The sequence below is a fragment of the Scyliorhinus canicula genome, chromosome 5 (genome assembly GCF_902713615.1).
Source record: "Scyliorhinus canicula chromosome 5, sScyCan1.1, whole genome shotgun sequence".
Classification (NCBI taxonomy): domain Eukaryota; kingdom Metazoa; phylum Chordata; class Chondrichthyes; order Carcharhiniformes; family Scyliorhinidae; genus Scyliorhinus; species Scyliorhinus canicula.
The window spans coordinates 155,906,391-155,931,080 of NC_052150.1; the positions used below are offsets into that span (position 1 = coordinate 155,906,391).

General features: G+C 47.4%; 1 protein-coding gene across 2 annotated transcripts in view; it reads right to left on the reverse strand.

Moving 5' to 3' along the window:
* Window positions 1-504: 504 nt before the first annotated feature.
* The window catches only part of abitram (actin binding transcription modulator), a 33,377-nt gene continuing 9,191 nt past the window's right edge, over window positions 505-24,690 (reverse strand). For both annotated transcript variants that reach the window (XM_038797871.1, XM_038797872.1), the window contains exons 3-6: window positions 11,682-11,811; window positions 5,625-5,701; window positions 1,118-1,187; window positions 505-1,035 (exon numbers count right to left, since the gene is read on the reverse strand). In XM_038797871.1, the coding sequence (XP_038653799.1) occupies window positions 844-1,035; window positions 1,118-1,187; window positions 5,625-5,701; window positions 11,682-11,811 (469 nt within the window). In that variant the 3' untranslated portion in view covers window positions 505-843. The remainder of the gene's footprint in view (window positions 1,036-1,117; window positions 1,188-5,624; window positions 5,702-11,681; window positions 11,812-24,690) is intronic.

The window sequence follows — 24,690 nt, forward strand, 5'->3', positions numbered from 1 at the left end:
ACCGCTGCCAGGCCCGGTTAACATCGGCAGGTGGCAGCCTCTTTTCCACCCTGGGGAACAGGGTGTCCCACCTCTCCTCCACAGCATCCAGCATCATCTCGAGCTCTGTGTCCCCAAAGCAGGATGGTGTTCTTTGGGGTGCCATCTTCTTGGCTGGAATGAGACTGTGTGGAGTGCTTACATGCAGTTCCAGCTCGTCAAGCTCTTGAGTGGCAATCCAGCGAATCAGCCGTCAGTTGGAATTGCACTAGTTTCACGTGGGGAAGTGTGTTGGCCTATTTGCATGTCTTGAATGGCTCCGGGACTGGCAGCGGTGGAACAGGTGGTGAGTGTCATGGGCCCCACTGCGAAGACTGGGGGGCCGTGGAACACTCCCGATTCAGTGCCGGCGTCAACACTTTTAGTCTCAATCAGGGTATCCTGCCCCTCATTTCTGAATGATATTTACTACTTCATCGGTGTTTTCCGTTTAAATGTCCTATTAGACAGCAACAATCCTTCATGGAACTTGCAAATTTGAGTTTATTATTTCAAACCACACGAGAGATTCCACCAGTCAGTTTTACATATAAAAAACAGCTTTAATCTGATATTTCCAGCAAATAAAACAGGTGATATGGGCCAACACAAATTTATTTTCAAATTATGTTTTAAACAGTGTCTTTTCAATGAGGTACGGCTGAGCAAGGTTAATTTTCTTTTAAAAATCACTCCCAGTTATCCAAGGGCAAACACGATTGATTCACCCATGTATGCTGTCTGTCCAAACACAATAAGTTTATATTTAAAGCATATTGCTGATTTTATTTTCTTTTGGAAATAAAAGGGAGCCTTCACAACTACTCAAGGACTACTCAAATTGTTAAGAGCTGGAGGGCCTAGACCTTTGAGGTCAGTATTTCCCAATTCTTCTGCTTCCTTCTGTCTCTTTGAAATAACATCTTGATACAGCTCCTGGTTAATTAAACCTTGGGTTATACTTTTGCTTTCTTCAAACTTGGGTAACACAACAGCAATATATCCTTCTGTAGAGGGCTGGAGGGGAAAGAAAGAATTTAATATTAGAATATGTGAAATAAAATAAACTCCAGTAAGTTAGTTTGAGATACTCTATTACCTTTTCTTGTAGAAGGCTGGGCTCCTGTAGAATGCTTTCATTTACTTCCAATAATCTTCCTCTGATGCAACTATAAAAAGAGGAAGGTGAACTTAATGGGCAACGGTGAAATAGCTATTTCTTTTCTTTATACATGATAGTTAATATTACCATAAAAATAAATAACTTCCCTCTCCGATCTGTTGCCAGGAAGTAATCAGTGGCTAATGGAATGGACTTTGAAGCAGGGATCAAAAAGAATAGCTTCAAAAAAATGCCTAAAAAATTCCAGGAGGAATTTCTTCAGCCAGAGGGTGATGAATCTCTGGAAGTCTGCTGAAGGCGGCTGTGGAGGCCAAATCACTGAGTGTCTTTAAAACAGAAATAGATAGTTTTTGATCAATAAGGTGATCCGTGGTTATGGGGAGAAGGCAGGAGAATGGGGATGAGAAAAATATCAGTAATGATTGAATGTCTGAGCAGACTCGATGGGCCAAGTGGCCTAATTCTGCTCCCATGTCTTATGGTCTAAACTTCCCAATATTTGAAAAATATAAAGGTGGCATGGCGGTTAGCACTGTTGCCTCAGTGCCAGGGACCTAGGTTTGATTTTGACCTCGGGTGACTGCGTGGTGTTTGCACATTCTCCCTGTGTCTGTGTGGGTTTCCTCCAGGTGCTCCAATCTCCTCCCACAGTCCAAAGATGTGCAGATTAGATGGATTGGCCATGCTAAATTGGCCCTTAAGTGTCCAAAGGTTATGTGGGATTATGGGCCTAGGTTAGGGTGCTCTTTCCCTGGGTTGATGCAGACTCGATGGTCATGGTCTCCTTCTGCACTGCAGGAATTCCATGACACTACATCCCATTTGTCAATCATTTGTGAACTATTCTCAAACAACTTAAGGCCATTTCCTAAAGTATCGCACTGGCCATTTTGCCTGGGATGAAAGAATTACTCCAAACAGAACACTAACAACTTGAGACACATTTTTCACATGGCCACAGGGTGGCTCCATTGTCTCATCTCAAGTCTCTTGTAAAAGTCTCTCAAATAAATTGAAAATTATTGCTGTACCCAAAAGTACTGGCAGCTGGGATAGAAGATATGGCACATGCACAAACACGCAAAACCATTCTTAGGATGTAACATTATGCACATTGTTCGTCTCTCAAGGAATTCTGACTCTTCTGCACAGGGAGGAACAATGCCTCAGCCTGAGTGCATCTTTCAGAAGACGTGACGAGCCACTGATCACATAGGATAGCTAAACAGGAATGCAGGAATGAGGAGAAAGAACTATTTTAAAAGTTAAAATTGGAAGAGAATACACAAGTATTGTAACTGCTAATGCAGTAATTTAGTTCTAGATCTGGAACATCATCCTCGGTGCTACCCGTGGTTTCAGCAGAGCTGCAGGCAGGCTGCTCATGCCCCTGCTATATATTCCCTTGCTATGACACAAGATGTCTGCGGTGGACATTCTCGGTGTTCGGGAGCCCATGACCAAAGTCTAAAGTCAAAGTCTGCACCTCCTGCATCTGTGCAGGAGCAAACTCCGTCACTGGAGCCGAACATACCAGGTGTCGTCCTTTCAGAGGGGAGAACAAGGGCCAAGAAATGGGGGCACCTTGGGAAGAGCCTCCACTGACTTCATTCCGTCTCCCTCTTACCTCTCAGGCCTGCCTGTACTTCCTTAATCACCAAGAGTGGGAGGGCACTTGACGGACTTGATGGCTGAATGCCAAAACCATATGCAATGTTTTCATCGATTTTGTGTAAACTGGAAGCCAGAGTGTGTATGCCACTGGTGAAGGAAGAAGTCATATCTGACTCGATGTTAAATCTGTTTCTCTCGTGTGCCAGACCTGCTGAGGTTTTCTGGCACTTTCCGTTTGATTTCAAATTTCCAGCATCCACTGTATTTTGCTTTTACAATCCTGTACATCTTTTCTTGCGTATTTCGAAGGGTGTTTCCAGACTCAACAAGGCAGTGGAACCTAATTTTCAGCAAGCCAATTACTTTTTCCATTATAGCCTTGGTGGTAATATGGCTCCTGTTTCTCTTCCCTGTTCCACTGTGGCAGGGTCCCTTTACTGGGATGATCAGCTAGATTTAGTCCGTCTCCCAAGAGCCACCTGCTGTGACTGAGAGGGAAAATGAGCTGCTGAACTCAAAGGATGAACAATCACGTGGCCACTGCTCCTCTTCAGCAGAGGCTGTAGAGGTCTGTGATCACCTGCCATCAAATCTAGAACCTTCTGGATGCTGCTCAGACATGTCCAAGAGGCTGACCCCATTAGCCTATTGATGCTGTGGTGGCATCATTTCATTTGAGGTGCAGCCCTATAACCAGACTCTCTGTTCCATCCAGTAATGGGCAGCATGGTAGCATTGTGGATAGCACAATTGCTTCACAGCTCCAGGGTCCCAGGTTCGATTCCAGCTTGGGTCACTGTCGGTGCGGAGTCTGCACATCCTCCCCCGTGTGTGTGTGCGTTTCCTCCGGTTTCCTCCCACAGTCCAAAGATGTGCAGGTTAGGTGAATTGGCCATGATAAATTGCCCTTAGTGTCCAAAATTGCCCTTAGTGTTGGGTGGGGTTGTTGGGTTATGGGGATAGGGTGGAGGTGTTGACCTTGGGTAGGGTGCTCTTTCCGGGGGCCGGTGCGGGCTCAATGGCCTCCTTTTGCACTGTAAATTCTATGAGATAAATCTGAGTTGCATTTGGCTGTGGAGAAGGCAGCTGCTCTGCTCCTATCACTGTAGCTGCTGAGTTGGAGCATGCCATTCCTCCTCCTCAGAAGTCCAACATGCCTGCAGAACAAGTGGGGTTCCCTACAACTTGGGGTCCAAGTTTTACCCACAGTAAGGTGAGACTACCCTCAATTGGTATTCAACACACAAGTTCCACAAAGAATCTGCCCCCAACAATCGGTGAATTTTAGGCTGCTCCCATTTGCAGACACCTTTCACTGTGGTGGACCCTAGGTTTGTCGATTTTACTTTTTATACTGCTCACATTAAGTTAGTTTAATTCTATGATCAGTTCCTACTGTGCAGTTGTCTTCCCCAACCTGGTGAGTTGGAGACACAGAGTGGAACTTGTACACTGTTGGGAATGAAGGATGCTATGCTTTAAAAGGCTCTCAATTGTCTTTTAAAGGACCTCAATTGTGGTCCCATCAACCCAGAGGTTCCCCAGTGGACTTGCAATCTGTCGCGTGGAAAACCAGACTAGGGCAAGATCACGCTGATCTAATGCCAATTTCCAAGACTTTCCCAACCCACATACTCTGGAATCTGCCTCCACCTGGCTGGGAAAATTCTGCCCAGTCTCTAAAAGCATACAAAGACTTGGTACAGAGTAAATACACCTGCTGTGTTGAACAGATTCAGTTGCCTAAGTGCTCATGGGTAGAAGCCCCCTCCCTGTGATACCTCGCTTTCCTTCCACCCAGAGTTCATTATTTGTTCTTCCAAGTAACCAAAGTACAATTAAACCATGAAAGGGGCACCCAAATACATAAGGGTAATGATAGCAGGAGAGAAATAAGGCCTCCCAACAATTCTTCTTAATCTCCGAGACCACACAATTAATGAAGCCTACTATTATCTTGCAATTTCAAAATTGATGCTGCTTTGGAGCTCACTTTACTTATCTGGTGCAATGAGTGACTACCTGGCCCATTAAATGATTTCTATTTTCCACTACTGCTCCAGGATTCCCTGCACAAACTTTATATGAACACTGCTTGTTCCACACCTGGCATAACAGGAGGACAGTCATGCACTGTGATGATAAATTGTCACCTCTGCTATTTAAACGGCATTTGAATCACTCTCTAGCACCCAAAACATATTTCATGTCACTGACTGTGTTATCACTGAAAATATATATGTTGAGTATTACAGATGTCCACCCATTTGCCTCATGGGAACAAACTGGAACTAAGTGAAAACAGAGAAGTTTGATGAGGAAATGAATCACCGACAAATCAGACACCCCAGCCAAAAACACTTCTCAAGTACAGATGAAGTAGCAATCAGACTATTATACTAAAGGGTCTTAGTGTACCCATAGAAGCTACTTACAGACTGACCTTCATCACCTTCACTGGAGCCATCCACTAGATAATGGATAACTATTTACTGTATTTACACCGTGTTTAGGACTAGACAACAAGGTCATGACAAATGTCAATCAAGGCTCTGTGACTGATAGTGGCTGACAATGCTGTAACTCCTAGCTAAAAGCCAACAGGAGACCCGTGCAACTCTAAATTTGACACTACAATACCTCAATCATGTGTATGGACAACTGGGTATTCCAGGGCGAGAGATTTGGGGTTAAAAACTATTCATTCATGACAAGTGGTGAAAGGGAAATATGATTATATGGCACACAAAAATATCATAATTACAACATGAGTGCACAGAGTTTATGTAAACTTTACAATAATTGCAACATTTAATGAAACTCAGAATTATTACAGATATAATCTTCAAAATAAAGAGAAAGGTCTAACCTATATATTGTGTACTCCTTGCCATCTGTACACAATATCCTGCACAATGGGGCAAGTTCTGTTAGAAACTGTCCACCCTGAAACAAAGTTAAATATACATATAAAATTAAATTATTTGCATTCACCAGAAAAAAAAAATCTATTACTGTCAACCTTTCAAAGCAACCATTTCTATAAATTTTCCTCGGAAATCGGCTTAACAACAGAGGACAGTGACAAATGCCAACTGTGCAAGATATATAATAATAATAATCTTTATTGTCACAAGTAGGCTTACATTGGCGGGGGCGGAAGTGACCCCCTCCCCTGCGCATGCGCTGGTATGACGTCAGCAGCCGCAGACGTTCCGGCGCATGCGCGGACTTCAGCCGGCCGGCGAAGGCCTTTCGGCCCCGGCTGGCGGGGTGCCAAAGGCCGTTTGCGCCGGCCAGCGGAGCGGAAACCACTCCGGCGTGGGCCTAGCCCCTGAAGATGCGGAGAATTCCGCACCTTTGGGGAGGCCCGACGCCGGAGTGGTTCACGCCACTCCGTCCCGCCCCACCGGGTAGGGGAGAATCCCGGCCATGGTTACAAGGCAATCAAGTTGGGAAATAAATATTCCAAGGTACATAATATTTTGGAAAGACAGATGAAATGGCAAAGGAGGAGTAGCCCAAAAAGCAAAGAATGACGTTAAATAGAGAGAAGGGAAGGAAACTGACTTCCGAAGTAGAATCAGCATGGGTAGAAATTAGATTCAGCAAGATTCAGAAATCTGGTGGGAGTAGTTTATAGGTCCCCTAACAGTAGCATTTAAACAAGTAATTATTGGAGCTTGTAACAAAAGCAATGTACTCATTGTGGAATAATTTAATCTTCCTATAGGCTGGGACAATCAAATTGGCAAGAGTGGACTAGAATACGAGTTTGTGGAATGTTTGTGTGACAGTTTCTTGGACCAATACATTTTAGAACCAAAGAGGGATGATGCCATGTTAGATCTAGTATTGTGTAATGAAACAAGGCTAATTAGCAATGCCAAAGTAAAAGATCCAACACTGCTGAATTCTACATTAAATTTAAAAGTGACATACTCAAATCACAGACAAGAATCTTAAATAAAGCTAACTACACAGGTATGAGGGGAGAACTGGCTACGGCAAATTGAATAAAACAACTAAAAAGTATGGCTGTAAATGAACATTGGGAGAGATTTAAAGAAACAATTCAAAATCTTCAACAAAAATACATTGCATGGAAAAACAAAAACTCAACAAGGAAGATCCACCTGTGGCTCACTAAGGGAGATAGGGATAGGCTCACAATATTGCATAAAAATTCTGAGGATGGGGGAGTGCTTTTGATAAATGCTTTACATACCAACAAAGGGCAACCAAAAATAGATAAAAAGGGAAAATACAGAATGAGACGCTAAACTAACCAATAACATAAAAACAGACTGTATGAACTTTTATAAGTATATAAAAAGGAAGAGAGTAGCTAAAGTTTTACATTAGAATCAGAGACAGGAGAAATTATCATGGGGAAGTGATGAAATGGCAGAGGCATTGAACAAACAGTGTGTCTACCTTCACAGAAGACAAATTTAATTCCAGAAGTAGACAGTAAACTAGGGGCTAAGAGTGAGGAACAGGGAGTATTGGAGAAATTTAGAAACACAGAAAATAGGAGTAGGACATTCAGCCCTTTGAACCTGCTCCGCTATTCAATGTGATCATGGCTCATCCTCTATCCCAACTCCATACTCCCGTGCTTTCCCAATACACTTTTGATGCCGTTAGTGTCTGAAAATCTATTTATTTCTTATATATATTCAGTGACTTGCTCTCCACTGCACTCCACTCTCCACTTATATGATAGAGAATTCCGCAGGTTCACCACCCTCTGAGCGAAGAAGTTTCTCTTCATTTCAATCCTAAATGGCTTAAACTGTATGCTGACCCCTTAGACCCCCTCAGCTAGGGGAAACATCATTCCTGCAGAGTTTGTCAGAATTTTATACTTTTCAATGAGATCCCCTCTCATTCTTTTAAAGCCCAGTGAATACAGGCCTGGTTAACCCAATCTCTCCTCATCCAACAAACTTTCCATCACAGAAATCAGTCTGGTGAACTTTCGCTACAGCCCCTCTATGGCAAGTGGATTTTTCTTAGGTAAATCAGACAAAACTGCACATAATACTCTAGGTGTGGTCTCACAAAGGCCCAGCACAGCTAAAATGTGGCAAATCCCCAAGCCCGATAGCCTACACTCTTGGGTTCTAAAAGGAGATAGCTGTACAGATAGTGGATGCACTGACTGAGATTTGCCAGAATCATTTGAAATCGGAAACAGTGCCATCAGATTGGAAGGTGACAAATGTTACTCCGCTTTTCAAGGAAGGATGGAGAGAGAAAATAGAGAACGACTTAGATAATTAGCCTAACATCAGTTGTTGGGAAAATGCTGGAATCTATTATTAATAGTCATTGGTAGCACAGAACTTTAATATTGCTGAAAAAAAGAGACACGTCAAAGCTTTTAGTTTTGCACTCTTATTAGGACACCTCAAAAATACCAATATATGGGGAAAACAACAATGTCCACTGTATAAGAAAGTGGTTGGAAAGTAGACTGATAGAGCAATCATCATTATGAAAGAACATGGGATGCGCGTTGTGTCTGTTCAAATTAAACAAAGTAAGTGAGTTATTCACTGACGCGTTCCTCAGGGAAATGTTTTAGCCAATCAGGGTCAGTTTCCTGCTTAAATTTCAAAGAATGCTTGGCAGTTAACTTAGCACCTGGTGCATTAATTAATTCATGGGATGTGAGTATCGTTGGCTGGGCCAGCATTTGCTGCCCATCTCTAATCGCCCTTGAACTAACTGGCTTGTTCGGCCATTCCAAAGGGTATTTCTCAGTTACATGTAGGCCAGAGCAGGTAAGAATGGCAGTGATGTCCCCATCAGTGAACTAGATGGGTTTTTATCAACAATGGTCTCATGGTCTTCATTAGGCTTTTAATTCACATTTTTATTGAATTCAAATTTCAACATCTGCCATAGTTGGATCTGAACCCAGGTCCCCAGAGTATTACCCTGGGTTTCTGGATTACCAGTCCAGTGGCAATACCAATACGCTACCACTACCTCCCTGTTTGCCTCAAATTTATTGGAGTTTTTTGAGGCTGCAACCAGTTAGGTAGATGAAGGGGAACAATAGATGTACAGCTGGAATTGCAAAAGACTTTTGATAAGGTGCCATGCAAAAAGTTAATAGGCAAGGTAAACACGCATGGAGTTGGGGGTAATAGATTAGCATGGATCGAGGATTGGTTATCAGATAGGAGGCAGTGTGTGGGGCAAATTAAACTTTTTGAAGTTGGTAAGTAGTGAATAGTGGAGTGCTACAAGAGTCAGTGCTGGGGCCTCAATTACTCACAATCTACATCAATGATTTAGATGAGAGACAGAGAGTAATGTATCTAGGTTTGCTGATTATTCAAAGCTAGGTGAAAGGGAAGTTGTGGGGAGGATAGAGAGGCTGCAAAGAGGTACAGATACATTAAGTGAGTGGGAAATAAGATGACAGATGGATGATACTGCAAGGAAGTGTGAAGTTATTCACTTGATTGAAAGTATAGAAGAGTTGAATATTTTTTTTTTTTTTATAAAAGGTTGGAAACTTGCATATATGTTAATGTCCAAAATGTTTGTGCATGCTTGAATGCATAAAGTTAACATACAGGAACAGCAAGCAATTAGAAAGGCAAATGGTCTTTATTGCAAGGGGATTGGAGTACAGGAACAAATAAGTATTACTGGAGGTATACAGGATTCTGGGGAGACCACATCTGGAGTACTGTTTGCAGTTATTTTTTTAAGAAAACTTGAGTTGGAGGAGGTTAACGGTTAATTAAATTGGTCCCTGGGATGGGTAGATTGTCCGATGATCGTGAGGCTCAGAAAACTTGAGTATATTTTCACTGGAGTTTAGAAGAATGAGAGGTGATATCACTAAAATGTCCAAGATTTGGAAGGGATTTGTAGATGCGGAGACACCGTTTCCACTGGCTGGGGGATCTACAGGGCACAGTCTGAGGATAAGGTGCCGATCATTAGGACGTAGATGAATGGTAATTACTTCACTCAAAGGATTGTGAACCCGGGGGGGGATGTGGATGCTCCATCCTGGAATACATTTAAGGCTGGGAAAGACAGATGTTTAGACGCTCAGGCAATCAAGAGATATGGGGAATGGGGTAGTGAAGTGGAGCTAAAGCCAAGATTAACCATGATCGCATTAAATGGCAGTGCAGACTCGAAAGCCATATGGTCTACTCTGGCTTCTACTTTTTTGTGTTCTTGTGTATAAGTAAAGGTGCACAAAACTACAGCCCGAGGACCATATTCAACCCTGTGAAGACCTGATTACTCACCTAAATGAAGAAAAAAAGAAATAACTTGAATTCATCTAATCTTTTTCACAAACTCGGGATGTCCAAAGCACTTCACAGCCACTGAATTTCTGTTGAGGTGTACTTGTAATGAAGGGGGATCAATTTGCATGCAAACCCCACAAATAGCAATGAAATAAATAACTAGATAATCTAGGTTTCGGTTTAGAGGATAAATATTAATCAAGACATCAGTCGATCTCCCATTCTCTTCTTCAGCTAGTGCCAGGAGTGTGTAGACAGGGCCCTCGGTTTAATGCCTCATCCAAAAAATGGTACCTCCAACATTCCCTGAACACTGCAAAGTATTAAGCTAGGTTATTTGTTCAGGCTAGGGAATGGGCTTGAAACCATGACTTCCTGATTTAGATATTGGAGTGCAACCAGTGAGCCAAGGCTGTATGCTTTTACAGCACGTAATTCTCGAATCCATCAATAAGAGAGTAGACACCGCGAACAAACCTATGGAAACTACTACAGTAATCATATCAATTAGAAACAGGCAAAGTCGGAAGCATTAGATAAACAGAAATAGATATTGAGCAGGAGATTCAAGCATTTGATAGCTTAATGGATTGGTAATATTAGAAATTACTTTGCATGCACCAGTCGTAAAATTAATTTACTTATATTTAATGTGGCCGATGGGGTCTGAAGATTTGCATCTAGATGGTCCAAAGCAGATTTTTAAAAATAGACAACCTTTTGAATAAGATTTGTACAAGTAAGTTGATAAAAAAAGATTTTTTGGAGTCTGCAGGTATTGCTAAAATTGAAAGAACAGCAAATTTCAGAAATCACATTCAGAAGAACCTAGATCTTCCAGGAAATGTAAAAACAAACTCAGATGAACCTGGATGAAATATCAAACTCATTTCAATCATACATGATTTAAAAATAATTAGCACAGAAACACTGGGTGAAAAACAGGGCACTTTGAACAATGGATGCTCTTCATAACATTTACAGGTCAGGAATTGGTGTTATGGATTATTGTGCAAATATCAATTAAACCATTAGTACATAGCTTCAGCTAATCTATACACTGAAAACAGTTTGATAAAGCACATAATCAGATTCAGTTCCTTGAACAAATAATAAGTTTTCAATGAAAGATATATTTTAAAACTCATTCCTTCAGAAGCAGAAAGGAGGAAATTAGAGCTGCATGTAATCTGTAGCATAAATCAACATTGATCCCAAGTGACACTGCGTTAGACTGCAAATTTATTTGATGGAATTGTCACTTTGCTCCCATTTGTCACAAGCCAGCTTTTAATCTCTTGAGTTTAAGTTGAGAAACACGGGAGACCAATGATAAAGCAGCCTTTTCTTTGAATCTTATTGAGGCCACTGTATCTGAAATAGGCACATGTGCTGACTGTACATGTTATTTTTGAATTGCGTGGTCAGGGGCCTAATTAATATTCCATCTAAGAAATAAAATGTTCAAAAAACACTTATGACTATTTTAATGTCATGAACAATATTATGAATAATAAGAGAAAAGTTACACAGCATTGATAACTATTAGATTCATTTTTTTTCCTGCATCCAAAGTCAGGGGGGAAAGAGAAGGTGAGGTAAGAGGTTCAAATAAAGAACCAAAAAAAACTTACCCGTTTAGATTTTCCAGAGACCTTATTTTGCAGTCGACTACAGTTGGCACTGATCTGATAGCTAATGTTTTTTATTTTTCTCCCACTTTGTAACACAGGGTGAGATTCTGCCAGAGTGATGACACATATCCTATTATAATTAAAAGAAAGGCTTGAATTGGAACTTTACAGAAAGTCATAAAGAAAAGGGAGACTTCCATATTTTCAGTGTCAACTTGAGCAATACATGTACACACATGTCAGAATGCTGATAACTATGCATTTAAAGTGGTGTGATTAGCAATCACATAACTATTCCTAGGACTCTGAAGATAGCAATAAGGACCAATCACATATACTCATACGGTTAAGATGGATCACTGATAAATTCTTGGAAAAGCAATATAGTCATCAAATAAAAGGGAAAATCAACTTTCATTTAATCAGCACCGTACCATGTCCTCAGGGTGCCCCAAAGTACTTCACAACCTGAGGTGCAGTCACTATTGCTATTTATTAATTCAAGCATGGCATCAACATTTTCTTTTGTTTTTTGGGGGCAGCAAGCCATCTTTGTATCATTTAGCAGAAACACCAATTTTAGAGGGATCACTTGAGAGTAGCAGCAGCATTGCTGGTCCACTGGTGTCACCAGCACCACTGGTGTCCCCACTGACTACACCTGCGGGGAGTGCACCCAACTCCAGCTCCTCAGAGACTGCGTTAGGGAACTGGAGCTGGATGGACTTTGGATCACCTGGGAGGCAGAGGGGCGATAGAGAGGAGTTACAGGGAGGGAGCCACACCCAAGGTGCAGGACAAGAGTAGCTGGGTTACAGTCAGGGGAAGGAAAAGGAACGGGCAGACAGTGCACGGATTCCACGTGGCCGATCCCCTTTAAAACAAGTATACCGTTTTGGATGCTGTTGGGGGGAAGGTCCTAGCAGTCAGGCCTCTGGCACTGATCCTGGCTCAGAAGGGAAGGGGGGAGAATAGAAAAGCATTAGTGATAGGAGACTCAATAGTTAGGGGAACGGATAGGAGATTCTGTGGTTGCAAATGAGACTCCCGGAAGGTATGTTGCTGCCCGGGTGCCCGGGTCAGGGATGTCTCGGATCAAGTCTACAGGATTCCTAAGGGGAAGGGGGAACGACCAGAAGTCGTGGTGCACATAGGCACCAACGACATAGCTAAGAAAAGGGATGAGGATCTAAAACGTGATTTTAGGAAGTTAGGTTGGAAGCTAAAGAGCAGGACAAGCAGAGTAGTAATCTCAGGATTGCTACCGGTGCCACATGCAAGTGAGGCAAGGAACAGAGAGCGTGTGCAGCTGAACACGTGGCTACAGGGCTGGTGGAGGAGGGAAGGCTTCAGACATGTGGATCATTGGGATACCTTCTGGGAAAGGTGGGACCTGTACATGAAAGACGGATTCCACCTAAACTGAAGGGACACTAATATTCTGGGTGGGAGGTTTGCTAGAGCTCTTCGGGAGGGTTTAAACTAGTTTGGCAGGGGGATGGGAACCAAAGCTATGGATCAGACAATAGGGTAGCTGTTGAACAGGCAGAAATAGTATGCAGAGAGTCTGCGAGGAAGGATGTCAGTTGATAGGGCAAAGATGCCCTCAGTGGAATGGGTTAAAGTGTGCCTGTTTCAATGCAAGGAGTGACAGGAATAAGGGAGATGAACTTAGGAGCATGGATCAGTACTTGGAACTACAATGTTGTGGCCATTACGGAGACATGGATATCACTGGGGCAGGAATGGTTGTTAGATGTTCCGGGGATTAGATCTTTTAAGAAGAATAGGGAGGGAGGTGAAAAAGACAGGGGGGGGGGGGGGGAAAGAGAGTGGCACTCACAATTAGGGAGTGCACCACAGCTGCAGAAAAGGAGGTAGTCGAGGAGGGTTTGTCTACTGAGTCAGTATGGGTGGAAGTCAGAAACAAGAAAGGAGCTGTCATTTCATTGGGAGTTTTCTATAGCCCCCCCCCTCAATAGCTGCAGAGAGATGGAGGAACAGATTGGGCAGCAGATCTTGGAAAGGTGCAGAAGTAACAGAGTTGTTGTCAAGGGTGACTTCAATTTCCCTATTACTGACTGGAACCTCCTTACTGTAAATCGTTTGGATGGAGCAGATTTTGTCAGGTGTGTACAGGAAGGATTCCTTATCTCAGAGGTACTGGAACGGTTCGGGCTTGGAACAGGGTTCACCGCTTGGGTAAAGCTCCTATACAATGCTCCCATGGCGAGCGTACGGACCAACAATACCGACTCCCAATACTTCCAGCTGCACAGGGGCACCAGACAAGGATGCCCACTGTCCCCGCTGCTGTTCGCACTAGCAATCGAACCGCTAGCAATCGCGCTCAGGGCAGCAAAAAATTGGAGGGGGATCCGAAGGGGAGGCAGAGAGCACAGAGTCTCACTCTATGCAGATGATCTGCTCCTCTACATCTCGGACCCACAAAGCAGCATGGACGGAATCATCACGCTCCTGAAAGAGTTTGGAGCCTTCTCGGGCTACAAACTCAACATGAGCAAAAGCGAGATCTTCCCAGTGCACCCGCAAGGTGGGGGGGGCAGCAGCACTAAAGGGGCTGCCGTTCAAACAAGCGCGACACAAATTCCGCTACCTGGGGATCCAAATAGCCCATGACTGGAAAGGGATCCACAAATGGAACCTCACCAGCCTGACGGAGGAAGTAAAAAAGGACCTGCAAAGATGGAACACACTCCCACTCTCCCTCACGGGGAGAGTCCAGACGATCAAAATGAACGTACTGCCCAGGTTCCTCTTCCTGTTTAGATCCATTCCAATCTACATCCCCAATCCCACAAAAAACAAAATCCAGGGGGGGGCTAGCCCTCCCGAATCTACAATTCTACCACTGGGCGGCAACAGCCGAGCGAGTAAGGGGACGGATCCAGGAGCCAGAAGCCGAGTGGGTGCGTGCGGAGGAGGCCTGCTGCATGGGGACCTCCCTCCGGGCCCTCGCCACGGCAGCACTCCCATCCCCACCCAAAAAACACTCCACCAGCCCAGTGGTGACAGCCACCCTCCAATCCTGGAACCAACTGCCGCAGCAATTTGGCCTGACCAAAATGTCGGACAAGGCTCTCATCTGCAACAACCATAGGTTCACACCAGCACTGACTGACGCCACCTTCAAAAGGTGGAGGCAGGACGGGGGGGGACACTGACAGTCAGGGACCTATACATGGACGACAGGATCGCAACACTGGACGAACTGACAGAGAAATTTCGGCTAGCCGGGGGGAACGAGCTACGGTACCTGCAGCTCAAAAACTTCCTACGAAAGGAGACAAGGACGTACCCACAACCGCCACGACAGACACTACTGGAAGACCTACTGGACGCAAGTATCCTAGAGAAAGGGAACTGTAGCGACATGTATGACCGACTGGTAGAAAGGGACAACACCGTACTGGACGCAACAAGAATGAAATGGGAGGACGACCTGGGGATTGAGATAGGGTGGGGACTCTGGAGCGAAGCACTGCATAGGGTCAACTCCACCTCCACGTGCGCAAGGCTCAGCCTGACGCAACTAAAAGTGGTACATAGAGCCCACTTAACAAGAAACCGTATCAGTAGGTTCTTCCCGGAGATGGAGGACAGATGTGAACGGTGCCAAAGAGGCCCGGCCAACCACGCCCACATGTTCTGGTCTTGCCCCAGACTTGTGGAGTACTGGACAGCCTTCTTCGAGGCTATGTCCAAAGTGGTGGGGGTGAGAGTGGAGCCATGCCCGATAGTGGCAGTCTTCGGGGTTTCAGACCAGCCAGATCTATTCCTGGGGAGGGCGGACGCCCTTGCCTTTTCCTCCCTGATCGCTCGCCGTAGAATCCTGTTTGGCTGGCGGTCAGCAGCACCGCCCAGAGCTGCAGACTGGCTGTCCGACCTCTCGGAATCTCTCCAAATGGAGAAAATCAAATTCTCCATCCGAGGGTCGGACGACGGCTTCCACAGAACGTGGGAGCCATTCATGCAATTGTTCCGGGACCTGTTTGTGGCCAACGTACAAGAGGAAGAATAGTCGGGTGGCCAAGAATCAGGGTAAAATGGACGGGAATCGGGGGAAGGTAGCCGGGGGGGGGGGGGGGGGGGGGGGGGGGGGGGGGGGGGGGGCTACGGGTTCGTTATGGGGGTTTGATGGCTAGCTAAGGCCCAAAACCAAACTGTAAATAAATGCCTATAAACATGTGCCTCAGCCATATTGGGGAATGTAAAATATGTATGCCGGCTAAAGGGGGCGGCCACAGTTGTTATTATGAAGATGCTTACCTGTAAATATACATGTTAATTTTTGCGTGTTTTTTTTTCTCTAATAATTTGTTGGATATAAAATATGAAAACTCAATAAAAAAACATTTTTAAAAAAAGGGAAGGATTCCTGACTCAATATTAGATGGGCCGACTTTTTTTGGGGGGGGGGGGGGGGGCATATTGATTTGGTGCTTGGCAACGAACCTAGCCATGTGTCAGATGTCTCGGTGGGAGAGCATTTTGTGACAGTGACCACAACTCCTTCACCTTTACCATAGTCATGGAGAAGGATAGGAACAGACAATATGGGACGGTATTTAATTGGGGGAGAAGAAATTATACGGCTATTAGGCAGGAGCTGAGGAGCAGAAAGTGGGAACAGTTGTTCTTGGGGAAATGCACAACAGTAATGTGGGGGTTGCTTAGGGAGCACTAGCTGCGAGTGTTGGATAGTTTTTCCCCACTGAGACAAGGAAGGAATGGTAAGGTGAAGAAAGTTTAGATGACAAGAGAAGTGGAGCTTCTAGTCAAGAGGAAGAAGGAAGCTTACGTAAGGTTGAGGAAGCAAGGGTCTAGCACGGCTCTAAAGGGTTACAGGGTAACCAGGAAGAAACTCAAAAACGAACTGAGCAGAGCTAGAAGGGGCATGAAAAAGCCCTAGTGGGATGGATTAGGGAAAACCCCAAGGTGTTCTACACTTGTGAGAAATAAGAGGGTGATCATAGTGAGAGTAGCGCCGATCAAGGAGAGTGGAGGGAACCTGTGCCTAGAGTTTGAGGAAATAGGGGAGGCCCTAAATGAATATTTTGCTTCAGTATTCACTAGAGGGGGGGACCTTGTTGCTAATGAGAACAGCGTGAACCAGGTTAATAGACTCAAACAGGTTGATATTAAGAAGGAGCATGTGCTGGAATCTTTGATAAGCATCAGGGTAGATAAGTCCCCTGGGTTAGATGGGATATACCCAAGGTTACTACGGAATGTGAGGGAGGAGATTGCTGCGCCGTTGGCGAGGATCTTTGCATCTTCACTCTCCACTGGAGGTGTACCGGATGATTGGAAGGAGGCTAATGTTGTTCCCCTGTTCAAGGGAATAAAGAAATCCCTGGAAATTACAGAACAGTCAGTCTCACGTCTGTGGTGAGCAAAATACTGAAAGGATTCTGAGAGATATGATTTTTTAGAAAAACATAGTTTTTTGTTAGGAGCAGGTCATGCCTCACAAGCCTCATTGTGTCTCATCACATCTTCAAAGAATTCATTGATGAAGGTCGGGCAGTGGATGTAGTGTATATGGATTTCAGTAAGGCACTTCATAAGGTTCCCCATGGTAGGCTCACTCAGAAAGTTAGGGGGCATGTGATACAGGAAAATTTGGCTATCTGAATACAGAATTGGCTGGCCGAAAGAAGACAGCGAGTGGTAGTGGATGGAAATTATCCGCCTGAAGATCGGTGACCAGTGGTGTCCTGCAGGGATCCATTCTAGGACCCCTGCTCTTTGTGGTTTTTATAAATGACTTGGATGAGGAAGTGGAAGGGTGGATTATTAAGTTTGCCAATGAAACGAAGGTTGGTGGAGTTGTAGATAGTGTCGACGCCGTTGCAGGTTACAACAGGACATTGACAGTATGCAGAGCTGGGCTGAGAAGTGCCAGATGGAGTTCAATCTTGATAAATGTGAAGTGATTAATTTTGGAATTTGAATGCTGAATACAGGGTTAAAGACAGGAAGTGTGGAGGACCAGAGGGACCTTGGGGTTCACGTACCACGTAAATAGATCCCTGAGGTTTCCACCCAGGTTGATAGGGTTGTTAAGAAGGCTTATGGTGTGTGTTGGCTTCCATTAACAGGGGATTGAGTTTAAGAGCCGCGAGGTTTTGCTGCAGCTTTATATAACCCTGGTTAGACTACACTTGGAATATTGTATCCAGTTCTCATTATAGGAAGTACGTGGATGCTTTGGAATGGGTGCAGAGGGGATTTACCAGGATGCTGCCTGGACTGAAGGGCATGTCTTATGAAGAAAGGTTGAGGGAGCTAGGGCTTTTCTCACTGGAGTGAAGAAGGCAGAGAGGTGACTTGATAGAGGTGTACAAGGGGATGAGAGGCATGGATAGAGTCGATAGCCAGAGACTTTTCCCCAGGGTGGAAATGGCTGACACGAAGAGACATAATTTTAAGTTGACTGGAGGAAGGTATCGGGGAGATGTCAGAGGTAGGTCCTTTACACAGAGAATGGTGGGTGCGTGGAATGCACTGCTCCCACAACCCAAAAGATGTGCAGGTTAGGTGGATTGGCCACGCTAAATTGCCCCTTAATTGGAAAAAATGAATTGGGTATTCTAAAATTAACAAAAAAATATGTGCACAGCAAGGTCTCAAACAAAATAACTGAGATGAATGGCTAGTTAATGATGTTGCCTTGATTGTGTTGTTCGAGGGAAAAGCATGAATAGGACACTGGGAAAACCTATTGTTCGTCATGATGCTATGACTTCAGTTTAGTATCTCTTTTGGAAGACAACAATTCCAATAGGGTCACTTCCAGTGGCGGCAATGAGGAGCTAAGCCGCACATTCGGCAGCTCCCGCTGAGAACGGATTTTGGGGCTCTTTTCAGGGCCCCCAACGGAGCTGTGGCGGCAAATCCCGACGTGGGAAGAGGTCAGGAGTCAACCCCAATGGTCCTATGGTCTGGACCAGGAGTGGGGTAAGGAGAAAACCGGAGAAAGCACCCCTGAAAAAGCGAGGGAAGGAAGACAAAATGGCGGCCGGCGGAGGCCTTGAGGAGCTGAGGCAGTGGGCTCAGGAGCAGCAGGCGACTCTGCTGCGCTGCTTCCAGGAGCTTAAGTTGGAGCTGCTGGAGTCGCTGAAGGTAACCAACAGGGAGCTGATGGAGACCCAGACAGCCCAGGGGGCTGCAGCAGCAGGCCTCCGAAAGGGAGGATGAGGTCGTGGCCGTGGCGGGGAAGGTGGAGATGCACGAGGCGCTCCATAAAAGATGGCAGGAGCGGTTCAAGGAGTTGGACAACCGGTCGAGGACGAAGAATTTGCGGATCCTGGGCCTCACGGAGGGGTCGGACCTAGCGGCCTATGTGGTGACTATGTTAAACTCGCTGATGGGGGCTGGGTCCTTCCAGGGGCCCCTGGAGTTGGAGGGGGCCCACAGAATTCTGGCTAGGAGGCCCAAGCCGAACGAACCGCCGCGGGCGATGTTGGTGCGGTTTCATCGGTTCGTGGATCGTGAGTGTGTGCTCCGGTGGGCCAAGGAGCGGAGCAGCAAGTGGGAGAACACGGAGGTGCGGATCTTCCAGGACTGGAGTGCGGAGGTGGCGAGGCGGAGGGCCGGGTTTAACCGGACGAAGGCGGTGCTCCATAGACGGAGTGTGAAGTTCGGCATGTTGCAGCCGGCGCGTCTGTGGGTCACCTATAAGGATCGGCACCATTATTTTGAGTCCCCAGAGGAGGCATGGGCCTTTGTGCAGGCTGAGAAATTGGACTCAAACTGAGGGTTTAAGATGGGGGATGCTGTATAATACTGTACTTGTATTTGCCTGGTTTAATGTAAGATGTGGGTTGGCCTTAGGGTGGGTGGGGTGATGTCGATTTGTCTTTTTTGTATGGGTTTTTCTGCAGGGGTCGGGTGGACGGGTTCGGGCAGAGGGGTAAACAGGGAGTTCGGGGAGCTGGTGGGGGGACTGACAATGGGAGTAGCCCTGGAGGAGGTGGGGCCGGGCAGGGCGAAAGCGCGGGTCGTTGCTGGACGTTTTCTTTTCCTGCGCAAGAGCAGGGGGGGGACCCATTGACGGGCACGATGGAGGAGGGGTAGTCCCACGTGGGGAGTCGTCGGAGGTAGGGCGGGAGTCGCCGGAGTCAGCAGAAGTTAGCTGGCTCACGGGAGTGCTATGGAGGGAGGGGCGCGGCTAGGAGGGGGCCTAGCCTTGGGGGGGGGGGGGGGGGGGGGGGGGGGTGCCGGGTTGCTGCTGAAACGGTCAGGAAGGAGCTGGAGGACGCAGGGGGTGCTGGAGGAGCGGGGGGGAGGGGGAGTTGCCGCCGTGGGAAACTGGCAGAGCGGGGGACGCTGGCCGGGGTGGGCAAGGGATGGGGTATGGCTAACCGGCAGGGGAGGGGGGCAGGGAGCCCTCTGATCCGGCTGATAACCTGGAATGTGAGGGGGCTGAATGGGCCGGTCAAACGGGCCCAGGTATTTGCGCACCTGAAGGGGCTGAAGGCGGATGTGGCCATGCTCCAGGAGACACACCTGAGAGCGGTGGACCAGGTTCGGCTGAGGAAGGGATGGGTGGGCCAAGTATTTTACTCAGGGCTGGATGAGAAGAGTAGGGGGGTGGCGATCCTGGTGGGAAAGAAGGTGTCGTTTGAGGCGTTAAATGTGGTGGCTGACAGTGGCGGGAGATATGTGATGGTGAGTGGCAAGCTGCAGGGGGAGCGGGTGGTGTTGGTGAATGTTTACGCCCTAAATTGGGACGATGCGGGGTTTATGCGGCGTATGTTGGGCCGCATTCCGGACCTGGAAGAGGGGGGGGGGGGGGGGGGAAGAGAGAGAGAGAGAGAGAGAGAGAGAGACTTCAACACGGTACATTGGATCGATCCAAGTCCCGGACGGGTAGGAGGCCGGCGGCGGCTAAGGTGCTGAGGGGATTTATGGATCAGATGGGGGGGGTGGATCCCTGGAGGTTTGCGAGGCCAAGGGAATACATGTTTTTCTCCCACGTACATAAGGCCTACTCGAGGATTAATTTTTTTTGTCCTGAGTAGGGGGTTGGTTTCGAGGGTGGAGGATGCGGAATACTCCGCCATTGCCATTTCAGATCATGCCCCACACTGGGTGGACCTCAGGCTGGGGGAAGAGAGGGACCAACGTCCGCTCTGGCGCTTGGAGGTGGGGCTGCTGGCAGATGAGGAGGTGGCCGAGAGGGTTCGGAGTTGTATCATAGAACATAGAACATAGAACAGTACAGCACAGAACAGGCCCTTCGGCCCTCAATGTTGTGCCGAGCCATGATCACCCTACTCAAACCCACGTATCCACCCTATACCCGTAACCCAACAACCCCCCCTTAACCTTACTTTTATTAGGACACTACGGGCAATTTAGCATGGCCAATCTACCTAACCCGCACATCTTTGGACTGTGGGAGGAAACCGGAGCACCCGGAGGAAACCCACGCACACAGGGGGAGGACGTGCAGACTCCACACAGACAGTGACCCAGCCGGGAATCGAACCTGGGACCCTGGAGCTGTGAAGCATTTATGCTAACCACCATGCTACCCTGCTGCCCCCATCGAGAGGTATCGAGAGGTACCTTGAGGCCAATGACAATGGGGAGGTCCGAGTGGGGACGGTCTGGGAGGCATTGAAGGCTGTGATGAGGGGGGAATTGATCTCCATCCGAACCCATAGGGAGGGGGGGGAGCAGAGGGAGAGGGAGAGACTGATAGGGGAGATGGTGCGGGTGGATAGGAGATATGTGGAGGCTCTAGAGGACGGATTGCTGGGAGAGAGGCGTAGCCTTCAGGCCATATTCGACCTTTTTTTTTTAAATTTAGAATATCCAATTCATTTTTTCCAATTAAGGGGCAATTTAATGTGGCCAATCCACCTAACCTGCACATCTTTGGGTTGTGGGGGTGAAACCCACGCAGACACGGGAAGAATGTGCAAACTCCTCACAGACAGTGACCCAGGGCCGGGATTCGAACCCGGGTCCTCAGCGCCGTAGGCAGCAATGCTAACCACTGTGCCACCGTGCCGCCCTTCGACCTATTGACTACCAGAAAGGCGGAAGCTCAGTGGCGGAAAGCACGGGGGGCGGCGTATGAATGCGGGGAGAAGGCGAGTAGGATGCTGGCACACCAGCTCCGAAAGCGGGACGCGGCCAGGGAGATTGGGGGAGTGACGGATAAGGCTGGGAAGGTGGTGCGGAGGGGACTAGATGTTAATGGGGTCTTCAGAGACTTCTATGGGGAACTGTACCGGTCGGAGCCCCCGGTGGAGGGGGGTGGAATGGGAGCGTTTCTTGGACAAGCTGCGATTCCCGAGGGTGGAGGAGGAGCAAGTGGAGGGACTGGGGGCGCCGTTCGAGCTGGAGGAGGTGGTCAAAGGGATAGGGAGCATACAGTCGGGGAAGGCGCCGGGGCCGGACGGGTTTCCGGCGGAATTTTATAAAAGGTATTTGGACCTGTTGGGCCCCCTGTTGGTCCGGACCTTTAACGAGGCAAGGGAAGGGGGGGCTTTGCCCCCAACTATGTCACGGGCGCTGATTTCCTTGATCCTGAAGCGGGACAAGGACCCTCTGCAGTGCGGGTCATATAGGCCGATTTCGCTGCTGAACGCTGACGCTAAGCTGCTGGCAAAGATCCTGGCCACTAGAAGAGGATTGCGTGCCCGGGGTCATTCATGAGGACCAGATGGGGTTTGTGAAGGGAAGGCAGTTGAATACGAACATGCGAAGGCTCCTCAATGTCATTATGATGCCGGCCATGGAAGGGGAGGCAGAGAAGGCCTTTGATAGGGTTGAGTGGGAGTATTTGTGGGAGGTGTTGGAGAGATTTGGGTTTGGGGAGGGGTTTATCCGGTGGGTGAGTCTGCTCTACAAGGCCCCGATGGCGAGTGTAGCCACAAACAGGAGGAGGTCGGAGTACTTTCGGCTGTACCGGGGGACGAGACAGGGGTGCCCCCTGTCCCCCTTGCTCTTCGCGTTGGCGATTGAGCCCCTGGCCATGGCATTGAGGGAGTCAGGGAACTGGAGGGGCCTGGTGCGGGGTGGGGAGGAGCATCGAGTGTCACTGTATGCGGACGACCTGTTGCTGTATGTAGCGGACCCGGTGGGGGGGATGCCGGAGGTGATGAGGGTTCTTAGTGAATTTGGGGGTTTCTCGGGGTATAAGTTGAACTTGGGCAAGAGTGAGGTGTTTGTGGTGCATCCGGGGGATCAAGAGGAGGGGATTGGTAGGCTCCCACTGAAGCAGGCAGGGAAGAGCTTCAGGTACCTAGGGGTCCAGGTGGCTGGGAGCTGGGGGGGGCCCTGCACAAGCTCAACCTCACAAGGTTGGTGGAGCAAATGGAGGAGGAGTTTAAGAGGTGGGACATGTTACCGCTGTCACTGGCGGGGAGGGTGCAGTCCGTTAAGATGGCGGTGTTCCCAAGGTTTCTGTTCCAGTGCCTCCCCATCCTTATCCCGAAGGTCTTTTTTAGAGGGGTCAACAGGAGTATCACGGGATTTGTGTGGGCGCATGGGACTCCGAAGGTGAGAAGAGTGTTCCTGGAACGAAGCAGGGATAGGGGGGGGGGCTGGCGTTGCCCAACCTCTGTGGGTACTATTGGGCTGCCAACGCAGCCATGGTGCGTAAGTGGGTAATGGACGAGGAAGGGGCAGCATGGAAGAGGATGGAGGCGGTGTCATGTGTGGGCACGAGCCTGGAGGTGCTGGTAACGGCGCCGTTGCCGCTCCCTCCAACGAGGTATACCACGAGCCCGGTGGTGGCGGCTACCCTCAAAATTTGGGGGCAATGGAGGCGGCACAGGGGAGAAGTGGGGGCCTCGATGGAGGCCCCGATACGGGGGAAACCATCGGTTCGTCCCAGGGAGCATTGATGGCGGATTCCTGGGCTGGCACAGGGCAGGGGTTAGGAGGTTGAGGGACCTGTTTGTGGAGGGGATGTTCGCGAGCTTGGGGGAGTTAGAGGGGGAGTTAGAGGGGAAGTTTGGGCTCCCCCCGGGGAACATGTTCAGGTACATGCAGGTGAGGGCGTTTGCCAGGCAGCAGGTGGGGGGGTTACCCTTGCTGCCCCCACGAGGGGTGCGGGATCGGTTGCTCTCAGGGGTGTGGGTTGGAGGAGGGAGGATTTCGGACATATACCGGGTAATGCAGGAGGTGGATCGGGGGGAGGGAGAACTGTGTACATGGGTCTGTGGGATGTGGCGGGTGTTATCTCTTTCCCTTTTGTTGTTGGGTGTTCTTTTGTTTTTTTTTCTTTTGTTTGTAGTTGCTTTTGAAGTTGGGTGGGAATTGTTCCTGGGGTGTTACCACGGTTGTTTTGTTAATAGAGCTGAGTTGTTTATATTTTGTAAAAATTTCAATTAAAATTATTTTTTTTTTTTTTTAAAACAATTCCAATAGGGCAGTGTTTGTTTCAATATGCTCAGGCCCTGGAAAGGTAAAGTCAAGCTGCAACTTATTTTTAATTTAGAAGGTCTAAAATTCATACTGACAATGTGAAATTAATTAGTTTTAATTTCCTGGACCATTTTCATGCAGGATCAATTTCCGTAATTTATACAAAGACTATTAAAAAAAGTAAACCTGAAGTTTGGTTTATATCTCGGTATATCATAATAACTGCAGTGCGATTTTGGAATCCTGTTTTAAGATTCTTAATTCTTTTCAAGTCATGTTTCATAAATACAGTTAAATATATTACACATGCAAACAACTAAAGAAAAACAGTATTAACGCATTTTCAGCAATCTCCATTTTGTCGATATGGATTCACCTAATCTACATATTGCCAACCAAGTACACCTGTTAGCTCAAATTACAGGAAATCCCCGTTATTTATCTTTATGGGAATCAGCAGTTTAAGTGAAACAATCTGGGCCGGGATTCTCCCCTACCCGGCGGGGTGGGGGTCCCGGCTTACCGGAGTGGCAAGAACCACTCCGGCGCGGGCCTCCCCAAAGGTGCGGAATTCTCCGCACCTTTAGGGGCTAGG